The sequence below is a fragment of the Centropristis striata genome, chromosome 23 (assembly GCF_030273125.1).
Source record: "Centropristis striata isolate RG_2023a ecotype Rhode Island chromosome 23, C.striata_1.0, whole genome shotgun sequence".
Taxonomy (NCBI): Eukaryota; Metazoa; Chordata; class Actinopteri; order Perciformes; family Serranidae; genus Centropristis; species Centropristis striata.
In genome coordinates, this window is record NC_081539.1 from 5,573,687 (window position 1) to 5,586,309 (window position 12,623).

The 12,623-nt window shown below is 37.7% G+C and overlaps 1 protein-coding gene across 1 annotated transcript; it reads right to left on the reverse strand.

Annotated features, from left to right (window-relative positions):
• Window positions 1-242: 242 nt before the first annotated feature.
• Window positions 243-11,628, reverse strand: eif2s3 (eukaryotic translation initiation factor 2, subunit 3 gamma). Its single transcript, XM_059326861.1, has 12 exons — window positions 11,532-11,628; window positions 8,611-8,674; window positions 8,392-8,519; window positions 5,755-5,876; window positions 5,488-5,582; window positions 5,240-5,398; window positions 4,021-4,155; window positions 3,832-3,926; window positions 2,669-2,813; window positions 1,688-1,857; window positions 1,390-1,562; window positions 243-651 (listed from the first exon to the last, which is right to left on the reverse strand). Exons 1-12 carry the CDS (start codon window positions 11,598-11,600, stop codon window positions 588-590), a joined length of 1,419 nt encoding a protein of 472 aa, XP_059182844.1. The 5' UTR covers window positions 11,601-11,628; the 3' UTR covers window positions 243-587.
• Window positions 11,629-12,623: the final 995 nt, after the last annotated feature.

A 12,623-nucleotide genomic window follows, 5' to 3' on the forward strand; every position in this document is an offset into this window, starting at 1 on the left:
TAACAATTAACTGGTTTTAAATTTATTTTTTTATTACTTTTTATATATGTTATTACTATTTTATATATTTGTATGATTTTCATAGTATGTTAATAACTGTACAGCAATTTGGTCAGCTGAGGTTGTTTTAAATGTGCTCTATAAATAAACTTTGACTTGACTTGAATTATCAGTCCTAAAGTCTGATTCTGATGGATAAATTAACTTCTGTAAAATGAACCGGAGACAAACAAACAGACACATTTCTTCCAAATTTATTTTATTAGATCTGAGTGAAATCTGCGGACAGCACAGGATGTTCTGCACTGAATGGACCTCCTCTGGAGGGTTCTTATGATAGTTTAAAGGGCCTCCTCTCCTCTGCTCTTCTTCTTCTGCAGGAAAAGAAAACAGGCAGAAAGTCTCGACGTCCGACCTCCTCGTGTGGCTGCGGAGGAAGAGGAGCGGAGCGAGGAGGAGGCGTGTCCTGTTACTCCTTCCTCCTGGTGGGAAAAAACAAAACTAAAAAGCAACGAAAAGAAGCCGAGAAGAGAGTGATGGTTGTGATGTCCAGCTGATGGGAGCGTTGCTACGGAGACGCTCTCTCCTCAGTCGTCGTCCACGGTGGGTGTGATGGTCACGCCCCTCCTGATCTGCCCCCATCCAATCAGACTGAGGGAGAGAACAGAGAGGAGCCAATCAGAAGACAGCATAAAGACCTTCTCACACAATGACAGTCATTCATTCATAAATACGGTCTGCCTCGTATTAATAGAAGGAAGTAAAGTGCTTTCTAATAACACACTCAAACAACTGCAGGCTTTACACAGAGCTGAGAGGAGAGGACAGGAGAGGCTGTTTACACAGAGCAGAGAGGAGAGGACAGGAGAAGCTGTTTACACAGAGCAGAGAGGAGAGGACAGGAGAGGCTGTTTACACAGAGCAGAGAGGAGAGGACAGGACAGGAGAGGCTGGAAACATGTGGAGAAAACTTTTATGTACATAATTTTTGGCTATTTGTGTCTTTTTTCCAAATTTTTGGTTATTTGTGTCTTTTTTCCCCCACATTCATGACACTTGTTGGCACTTGTAAAAGTGTTTATATGTAAATGACATTTAAAAAAAATTATATTCATCAGAGAAATTTTTTTATTTTTTTTATTTCTGTCATTCCAACTGTTATTCTGCACAAAGACTGTTAAGTTGTTCTGATTGTGCTGATTCCACAGAGCTGCAGGACTTATAGATTTATAGAGATGTTATATATTACAGTGAAACTAAAGGACACAGAGAGGAGAATGTAAAAAGAGAAAAAAACAAAAAAACCCGCCAAAGGTTTTATGGTTTCACCACAGTTAGTTGAAACCGTTTCGTGTGTGCATTAGCTGTGGTGCAGACTCGGCTCCTTACCGCCAATGTTTCTCCACACGTCGACTCAGGGCGATCTTCTCTCCGACCTCTGTGCAGACGGGGTTGGTGAGGACGATCTTGGCCAGATCGGCCTTCACGGCGCTGACGCGGCCGCCTGTCGATAACGAGCCGATGTTCACCATCAAAACCTCGTTCTTAGACAGCTTCTGGACCTGCGGAGGCACAAAGAGACGACAGGAGGCCGTTAGGTTCATCCAGCACCAGGCGAGACAAGACGGCTCAACGTCGTTACAGCTCCAACGGTTTATGACTACATTTCCCATGCTGCTCGGCTCACCTTGGCAGCCTTCTTGTCTCCCTCTGTGCGGACTCCCAGCAGCCTCCTGAGCAGGAAGTAGGAGATCTCCAGCTCTGTGAAGATCTCTGGCAGCGCTCCGACGGCGCCCAGCACCTGACCGACCATACGATCCGCTCGGCACAGAGTCGGGTCGATCTTAGTGCCCACACCTGCACACAAACACATTTATTCACTCATCTAGGTTTTAGAGGAGGGAATCAGCGTATCCACCCCACGATACCATTTTATCCTGATACTTGAGTCACAATACGATTTTAAGCATTTTACGATATGGTGAGTATTGATACAACATATTGAGATTTAAGTGTTTAACTGCATGTGTCCACAAAATTAAATTCAATCAAGAGTTGTTTTGTCCAATTAGAGAAAAGTCTTTTATCTCACTTCAGTCTTTTTATTTATTTTTTTTGTTGTAAATGTGATTTTTTTGTTAATTTGTAAAAAAAATTTTAACGTAAATTTTTGCTTTTTTCTTGTTAATTTGTGATTTTATTTTTGTCATTACTTTTTGTTTGTTTTCTCATAAATTTGTGAGTTTTTTCTAGCAAATTTTTGAGTTCCTCTCTTGCAAATTTGTGATTTTTAAACTAAAAGTGAGAACACTAAATATCGATACTTGGCAGTCATGAATATTGCCACGCAAAATATCACGATACTATGCTTTATTGATTTTTTTCCCACCTGTAGTATGTTTGTATGTGCCACTCTCAAGTTATAATATATTTTCAGTTCATAAATCTGAGTGTTTTGCTGTCTAAAATCCAGTTGTATCTTTGGTTTTGCTTTTGTTCAGCATGTCTTGGTTGCTCATTGTGGATAACAATGTGAAGTTATAGTGACCATAACAACAGAACAAAGCAGCAAAACAAGAAACACAAAACATCAGATCTGCAGCTTCTGCAGCGGCCTTCAGGTTAAAATCACAGCAAAGATAATCTGGGTTCTAATGTTGTGGCTCACCGATAAGGCCTCCTGGTGCAGCGTACTGCAGGTCGTTGTGCTCCGCAAACAGAGAGACGATCTTGGAGAAGATGGGTTTGCACATCAGCTTCCCTTCGTGGTCTTTGGAGACGATACCTGGCCGCACCTCGATCTCCTGACCCACCTGAAGGACACAGAGAAAGTTAGAGTGGAAAAAACTCAACTGACCTGCAGAGATACTGGGTTTACATGCTCATGTGGTTGGACCAACTGAACTATATATGAACCAATGTCCTCCATTCAAGTGGAAGCGAAAGAAAATGTAAATGAATGATGTTTCCATCAGCTGATTATCAATCAATCAATCAATCAATCAATCATTAAGAATTTATTTGTGTAGCACTTTTCATACAAGAGAAATGTAACACAAAGTGCTTCACATAAAAAAGGAAAAAAACAAAACAAGCAAACACCTCCATCCATTATAAACAAAGCACAAACTGAGGAGGCTCCATCTCAACGTGGAGCAGTGAGGAAACGCTGGAGGCAGCTTAGAAATTAATTAGATAAAATAAATACAACTAAAGTAAGGTAAGATTAAAAAAAATAAGTAGAGCATGATAAACTATATAGATATAAAAATAGACTAATAAATAATAGCAAATAAATACATAAAAGAGAAGATGTTGTAACACTAAGATGCATGAGCAGAAAAATATATAAAAATGGTTCAAGTAAAAGCCAAATTAAAAAGATAAGTCTTCAGTTTGCTCTTAAAACTATGAGCCGTCTCTGATGGCCTCAGGTCTTCAGGGAGGCTGTTCCACAAACATGGAGCACAGTGACAAAACAACGCCTCATTTTAACTTTTGGTTTCATTAAAAGGACACTCCCAGAAGACCTGAGGGTCCTCCAGGGTTCACAGGATAAAAATAATTTATAGGTTTTAGAGCAAAATAAACAAAGCTGCATTTGGTCAGAAGAGGGCAGCGTAATGCATTACCGTAGGCTCTTTTTTTATTTATTTATTGTTGCTTGCACTTAAAAACAAATGAAAGAACAGTACAAGAAACAGTTAAAATGTGCAGGAAAGATCAAGAAGCCTAAAGGGCTTATAAGAGACCCTCCCTCTTAAACCTATAAATAACTATACTTACATACTTTACAGTTTGGTCTGTTAAAGTATCAGGAACACATCTCACCTTGAGCACTCCCTTCAGGATACTCCCTCCGGCCACGCCTCCTTTCAGGTCGTCCACCTCACAGCCGGGCTTGTTCACGTCAAAAGATCTGATGACTGAAACACAGAAGGCGTTCACATGAGATATTATAAAAAGCAAACAACAATCAGAGTGAAATATGTGAGGTTTGTTAGTGTGTGTTGGTCTCACCGATGAGTCTGGGCTCGGAGATGAAGTCTCTGACGGGAACTGGGATCATCTTCACTATGTACTCACACACGACCTCGATGTTGTACTTCAGCTGGGCCGAGATAGGAATGATGGGAGCTCCCTCTGCCACCGTGCCTGCAGGACAAACACCACACACACGTCACAAAAGGTTCAGACGAGGACAAAGTGACCCAACAGTTGACAGCTTTCTGCAGACAACATGAAATCTTTCTCCACAAAAAACTCTTTCCTGGAACAAACTCTCGACCCTGCAGGCTTGTAAAGGGTCAGGTGAGAGGTGTGTCCAGATGAAGAGCTGCAGAGTTACACAAACATCTAATATAAATGGTTTCTTTTCAGATAGATAGGAACTTTATTAATCCCTCGGGAAGGTTCCCTCAGGAAATTGCACTTCCAGCAGCAGCACAACACCAATACAATAAAATAGAATAAAATAAAAGATAAAAACTAGTATAAATATAGTCAACTGGAAACACCCTCAACCTATAAACTAGAAACTTGTAAGCTAACATTAGCTTATATTAATGTTGCTTTGATCACAAAAAGCTGAACTGTGAATAAGGATCTGAATTATTTCTTGTCTCGCTAAACACATGCAGCTTTCAGAATAAGAGCGCAGTGTGTTAACAGAATCCACCACAGCATTTACAAGAAGACTGTCAAAATAAGATGCCTTAAATAAAACATAAAACAACCCTAATTGTCTTTACAATAATTAATAAAATCTGCAATGATTAAGATCAGTGTATATGATGGAATAGTGTTAAGCATTAGAATTAGAAAACTAATTATCTGGGGGGCATAAAGATTCTATGTCACGGTATCCCTCGACTGTGAAAAATGTTGTGCGAGGTGTTTGCTTTGTGTCAAAGTGCACAAGATTGATGCATTTAAGTTAAAATGTACATTTTTTTCCTGCTAGTTTAAGGTTTCAATAATGTGAAAAATTGCCCTTCTGCCCTTCTCCATGTGGCCTTTGTCCCACCTCTCCTCTATTGTGATTGGATGGTGGGTAAAAAAGTGAAAATGAAGAGCAGAGCTGGACATTTTTAAACTCTGTGCAACCAGATAAAAAGCCAAACGTGCAGCGCTCAGTGCCGACTAGACGCTCACCCGCTGCTGTCATTTGAAGCATCATAAATCATAAATGTGCATAGACATAAGCACAGTGTGTGGGTGTAAGTGTGTGCAGACTGACCCTGTACGAAGGCGAGGATCTGCTCGTACTGCTCTTTGGCCTGGCTCTCCTTCACCAGGTCGATCTTGTTCTGCAGGATGAGGATGTGCTTCAGCTTCATGATCTCTATAGCTGCCAGGTGCTCTGACGTCTGGGGCTGAGGACACGACTCGTTACCCGCTGGCAGGCAGACACCACAACAAACATCAGATCACTTTCTGAAGAGTTAACTGGGAGAAAACAGCACACAAGAGATTTCTACGACTTACCGATAAGCAGGAGGGCTGCATCCATGACAGCAGCTCCGTTCAACATGGTGGCCATCAAGATGTCGTGACCGGGACAGTCCACGAAGGACACGTGTCTGAGAAAGACAAGAACTGATGCGTTAAAAACTATCGAAAGATTTCACCAGTTGATGAAACTGATCCCAAAGAGTTTGAGGAGGAGATGAAAAGTCTAAATCTGTGCTTCTAGGACCCAACAGACCCTCTCCTTCCCTCTCCCTCCCTCCCTCTCTCTCTCTCCAGTCTCACCTGACCAGTTTGAAGTTGCCCTTGGTGCCGGGGATGTCTGTGGGGAACTCGTCTGGAGTGCTGCTGCCACACGACCTGTAGCACTCTGGCCTGGGACAGCTGGGGTCGTCCAGCTTATACACCTACAGACACAGCACAACGTGGAGCCACTTTAAATGCATTTCATCTCATAAGAGTGATCATTGAAAGATTTACTTTGAGAGAAAAAGTTTAATTAAGACTTGTCAGGGTATATACAGAAATACTTAAGTTGAATTTAATACTTTTTAATACCTTTTTTAATACCTTCACAAAATGTTTTACTACCAACATGACATTTATCTGCAACTGTAGTGCAAACTTTTTAACTTCAGTGTTGGAGGTCACTAAATATAAAGAAGCTGATTATTGTAAAAAAAATAAAAAAACTTTTCTGAGTAAGTGTGATAAGGCAGTTACTTAATACTTTCAGCTTTGATAGCAGCACTGACCTAGACACAATTATTTGCTATTTAAGCCTAACCCAAGACGAAACGTTATTTCATTGTTATGTGTAGGGAAAGGTTTGATGAAAGGACTTGTGTAAAAAGTAAAAAAGTAAAGTGCTGAGTAAAAGAGTAACAAATTTCATCACAATTTAAAGAGGTAACTTGCAACTTAGTACAGCTGTAACCACAGAAGCCAGTGTTTCCTGTGGGACTTTTTTTCAGCAGCAGGTAAAGGGTTATTTGTCCCCTGGCTGGTGTGAGCATTTTAATATCAATCAGCAATTTAGAAAGTATAAAAAATAATATTTGACTGCAAAACAAGTTTTAGAACCAGTGTTTCCCCACTAGTACATGTATTCCTTTACCTTATTGTTTTTATTAGTAGTCATGTGTTCTTGTACCATGTCAAATCGGAAAAAGAATACAACTGACTCAAAATTTACAAAATGAGGCTGCGAGACTATATTTCTTACATATCCTTTTATTTCTTGTGTTATTTTGTTATTACTTTTTTGCATTAATATTATTTTTTATTTATGTATTCATTTCTGCATTTTAATCAAGGCTTTCAAAATGTTCCATATAAACAGCATTAATACAAAATACACACATTTGATTTTACTCAATTTCTTATTTTTATTTGTTCCATCTCCTGTCTCACTATTTGTCTTACTGTCATAACAATGTGCTAAATAAACAACAAAAGATGCGTGTAAGTGGATTTGTATTTTCCATATAAAAACATTTTTTAGTTGATTTTATTTGCTTATTTAATACAGATTCTGAATCTCATACTGCATTACTGCTGTTGACAAAACTACAGAACTGAGAGGATTTTTAACGTTAATAATGAATATTTAGGGCCCGAGCAGGCAACGACCTGCGAGGTCCCTATTGTATTTCGAATGATTATTTATTATTTTTTTTTTTTTTATTATTATTCTTCTTCCCAAATGATCGCATATTTCACTGCCTGAACATACCCCAAAACTCATGAAACTTTAAATATAAGTCACACATGGTGAAAAATTTTATAATCTATTGTCATCCTGAATTTCCACCACTAGGTGGCGCTATAATAAAGGAAAGTGCGTTTAGGCTAATAACTTCCACATACTTTATCGCACATTCAAAAAACTTATATCCACGCGTTCACTGAGTTGTGCTGAATCTCGTGATATAGGCCACTCCCATTTTCGCCTACCGTTTTTTTTCGCAAATTCGCGAAATGTCGCAAACCTACTTTTTCGAACTCCTCCTAGGCAATTTCATCGTTTTGCACCAAACTTTGCACACAGCATCTATGGACCCTCATGACAAAAAGTTATTAAAAGAATTTTGATTACCCAAAGAATACTCAAGTTATTTAATAACAACTTCCTGCAGGTGGCGCTATTTTCAACACAAAACACAAAGTGTTGCATATCTCCACATTGGTGTGTCTGAATGACATGAAACTCAGGTTACTACTTCCCCATGAGCCCCTGAGGCTCTGTGCAAAATTTTGCGCGATGACCACTAGGTGGCGCTCTTTAAATTGAAGTATTTTATATCTCTACATCGGTTGGTCGGATTAACACCAAACTTGCTATACTTATTGTCAATGCCCTCCTGAGGATAACCCTTGAAGGTTTTATTGATCGGCCCCTAGGTGGCGCTCTGGCGGCAGTTTTTTTTAATAAGTGCCACTGTGCCCAGACCATAAGACTTAAGGCAATGAAATTCATAGGGGTGGTATAGACTGTCCCCTGTAACGCACAAACCCCGACGGAAGCATGCCCCGACACGCGTGTACTGCGAGGGCCCGTTCAGTACTGCGCGCAGTCCTAGTTCCGTATGTTGTCTTATCATCAAGGACATCATTATGGCAGAAATACCCTGAAACAGGATATTATTTATTGCCCAGTCTTATTTTCATATATGACTTTCTTTTAACTGAAGTGATTTATTAACTTTAGAAATCCCTGTTTGTTTTCCATCCTGTTTGGCTTTAATATATACTGAGCATTTGTATTACTATGCATGCATTATTAAAGTTTGTTTTCTAATTTAGGGGTTGGAAAATGTAAAAAAAACAACAAAAGTGCCCTTTAATATTAAAAAAGAAAAGGGTCAAGTGGACAGAAAGATCTGGATTTCGACCTAAAAATAAACCACGTGTGCCCCTCACCTTAGCGTTAGCATATCCGAGCTTGATGGTGATGTTCCTCTCCAGCTCGTTCTTGAACCTGACAGTGTGAACACCAGAGATGGCCTTCACTACTGTGGACTTTCCGTGGGCCACATGACCGATGGTGCCTAAAAGAGAAGAAGGACAGAAGTCAAAAACTAGCTGTCCCAACAAGCTGAAAGACACAAAATCTGATCAATATTTGCCTGATTCACGTACCGATATTTATGGTGGCCTGTCTGCTGATGATCTCCTGAGAGAGAGGCGTCAAAGTCGACACATCCTGCAGAGAAAACAACTCATATTAGACTCATCACACACTGAAAAACAAGCAGACAGTCTGGCAGCTGAGCAGCGCTGCCTCCCTCTCTCTCTGTAATCCTGGAGGTGAATAGAAACAAAGAAAGCCTGCACACACTGTCCCACAATGACTCTGCAAACATATGAAGCAGGCAGTCAAAAATAATGTAGAAAGAAGCAGTGGTGTTTAAAAAAATAATAGTGGAAGACTTGCTGACACTTTGTATATTTTTCTTCAATTACTCTTGTGTGGTTTCCATTTTACTTCTGTTGTTATTCTACTTATATTTTCTTTTAGCTAATATTTACAAATTTAATGAATTATCTGTCTCAAAAACTGATAAAAGCCTGAGCTATTCCAAATCACATCTTTTATTGTCATTTCTTAAAACCATGTTTGACTTATCTCATTGTTTTCTGATATATAAATATGGGAAAAGATTCTGGCTATTGTCGTATTATTGTCAGCACCAGCAGACTTACTGTAACTTTATATTAAATAAAAAATGCACCTGTTTTACTAATAATCACATTAAGTATAGTTGAAGATGGAAAACTGGTTAAATAAGGCAGTATGTCGACTCTAAAATTATTATTTATTATCTATTGATTAAATAAAAAACAGGTAAGATATTAGCCATATCTGGCCAACAACATCACCATTTAATATCCACACATTTCATTAATTATCTGTATCGAAAGCCTATAAAAGGCTGGATTATTCCAAATCACATCTCTGCCTCCATCAGTTACTGCTGTAACACCTGTACTTCCCCATTTAGCATTACGTATCTAATTTTTTGGTTTGTTTGTTTGTTTGTTTGTGTAAACCATAATTGAACTGTTTTTGATACATATATAAATATCAGAAGAGATTCTGGCTAACTCTGTCGTGTTATTGTCAGCACCACCAGACTTTAAATTCAATAAAGATGCACCTGTTTTTATACTAATCACATAAAGTATAATTGAAGACGGAAAAGTGGTGAAATAAGGCAGCATGTTGTCTCTAAAATGTCATTGATTCTCTATTGATTAAGTGAAAACAGGTATTAGAGATAAGATTATAAGATATTATTCATATGCGGCTTGTCGTATTATTGTCAGCACCAGCAGACTTACTGTAACTTTATATTAAATAAAAATGCACCTGTTTTATTAATAATCACATCAAGTATAGTTTAAGATGGAAAACTGGTTGAATAAGGCAGCATGTCGACTCTAAAATTATTATTTATGATCTACTGATTAAATAAAAAACAGGTAAGATATTAGCCATATCTGGCCAACAACACCTCCATCTAATAGACACACATTTCATTAATAATCTGTATCAAAAGCCTGTAAAAAGCTGGATTATTCAAAATCACAGCCCTGCTTCCATCAGTTACTGCTGTAACATCTGTACTTCCCCATTTAGCATTACGTATCTAATTTTTTGGTTTGTTTGTTTGTGTAAACCATAATTGAACTGTTTTTGATAAATATATAAATATGAGAAGAGATTCTGGCTAACTCTGCCGTGTTATTGTCAGCACCACCAGACTTTAAATTCAATAAAAATGCACCTGTTTTTATACTAATCAAATAAAGTTTAGTTGAAGGTGGAAAACTGGTGAAATAAGGCAGCATGTTGTCTCTAAAAGGTCATTGATTGTCTATTGATTGAATGAAAACAGGTATTAGAGATAAGATAATAAGATATTATCCATATGCGGCTTGTCGTATTATTGTCAGCACCAGCAGACTTACTGTAATTTTATATTAAATAAAAATGCACCTGTTTTATTAATAATCACATCAAGTATAGTTTAAGATGGAAAACTGGTTGAATAAGGCAGCATGTCGACTCTAAAATTATTATTTATGATCTACTGATTAAATAAATAACAGGTAAGATATTAGCCATATGTGGCCAACAACACCTCCATCTAATAGACACACATTTCATTAATTATCTGTATTGAAAGCCTACAAAAAGATGGATGATTCCAAATCACAGCCCTGCTTCCATCAGTTACTGCTGTAACATCTGTACTTCCACATTTAGCATTACATATCTAATTTTTTGGTTTGTTTGTTTGTGTAAACCATAATTGAACTGTTTTTGATAAATATATAAATATGAGAAGAGATTCTGGCTAACTCTGCCGTGTTATTGTCAGCACCACCAGACTTTAAATTCAATAAAAATGCACCTGTTTTTATACTTATCAAATAAAGTTTAGTTGAAGGTGGAAAACTGGTGAAATAAGGCAGCATGTTGTCTCTAAAAGGTCATTGATTGTCTATTGATTAAATGAAAACAGGTATTAGAGATAAGATTATAAGATATTATCCATATGCGGCTACCATCACCAACAACACCTCCATCTAATAGACACACATTTCATTAATAATCTGTATCGAAAGCCTGTAAAAAGCTGGATGATCCCGAATCACAGCCCTGCTTCCATCACAGTTGCGAACCCCATTGACATTTTTATTCATTTCACTTCAGATTAGCATATGATGCTAACGTTATGATTCAGCAGACATAATGACGTTACCACAAACACAGCGACTACTTCGGCGGTGTGAATATATGTTATTAACTCATTGTTTCATTGTGAGATGTAAATAAACGTGTAGTAAGGTTATATTCCTTGTTAGATGGAGCGGGGCTGTTAGCTCCTCTCCGCCCCGCAGGACGTCGTCATGTGCCGGGTGGTGGCGGAGCAGCACCGGGGACCGTTAGCGCTAACAAAGCGCCTTTTCTGGAACCGTTTGGGGAACAAAACACACCGGTAGCCGCAGAAATAACAACACAAAGCTGTAAAAGCAGTTAAAGTGGCACTTACGAGAGTACTGAGGTCTTGTCGGGCCAGATGAGGCTGACCAAGCGTTGTACCAGACTCGTCACCCGCCATCTTGAATGAAAAGGGAATGAAGACGGCGGCTGCGGCGAATGCCTGATCAACGGTTGTTTCTCCTGTTCAAAAATCACTTATTAAATCAAATCATGTCCTCTTTTTTATGGTGCGAGTAAAAAATCACATACATTTGGCACTAGAGTTCTGTCACGCGTTTATTTGTTGCTAAAATAATTACAAAGACGTTTTTTGCAACTCGCGTGACTCACCCAAGAAGAGGGATTGGGGTCCTTTCTCAACGTCTGATGCAATTTTTTTTAAATTGTAAAATACATTTTATGAAATACATATTATGTTCCTTTTTGTGTCGTTAACGACGGTGGGACAGATTCTGACTGCTTATTTCCCCTCTCCAAAATTAAAACAATTATTTTTTTTAATCCATGTGTGAGGTCCGTCGTTGTTTGGAGACGTCATCAAAAAGCTTTTTGTAGTTCTACTATATATTTTGTAGTTCTGTAACAAATCTACTGCAACTAACACTGCTACTTTCACTACTACGATATATCTATATGAATATAATATGAATATAATATTTTTAAAATTAGCCATTAATTAGTTGATGCATTGACACGAACTAATAGGCATAAATTGATTGATAAATGTGACATTTTCTTTAATTTAAATGTGCTTCTTTTTTAATTTTATTTTTTACCTTTTTATTTTGCCTGTGCTGCACGACACATATGATGCTTTTAGTACTTCTACTATGTAGAGGATATAACATGCTAAAATAAACAAATACATGCACAAAAATAAATGAATCACTGCTGCTACTGCTGATAATAATAATAATAATAATAATAAAATAATAATTATAATTATAATAGTACTACTATGTGATGAACAGAACATGCTAAAATCATAAAATAAACACATACATATATAAATTAGTTGATAAATAAATGAATACGATGTACAACAATATAATATACAATATAATATAATAATAACATAATATGAAAAAAATTGATAAATTGACATTAATTAACATGCACAAATCAATTGGTAAATGTGACA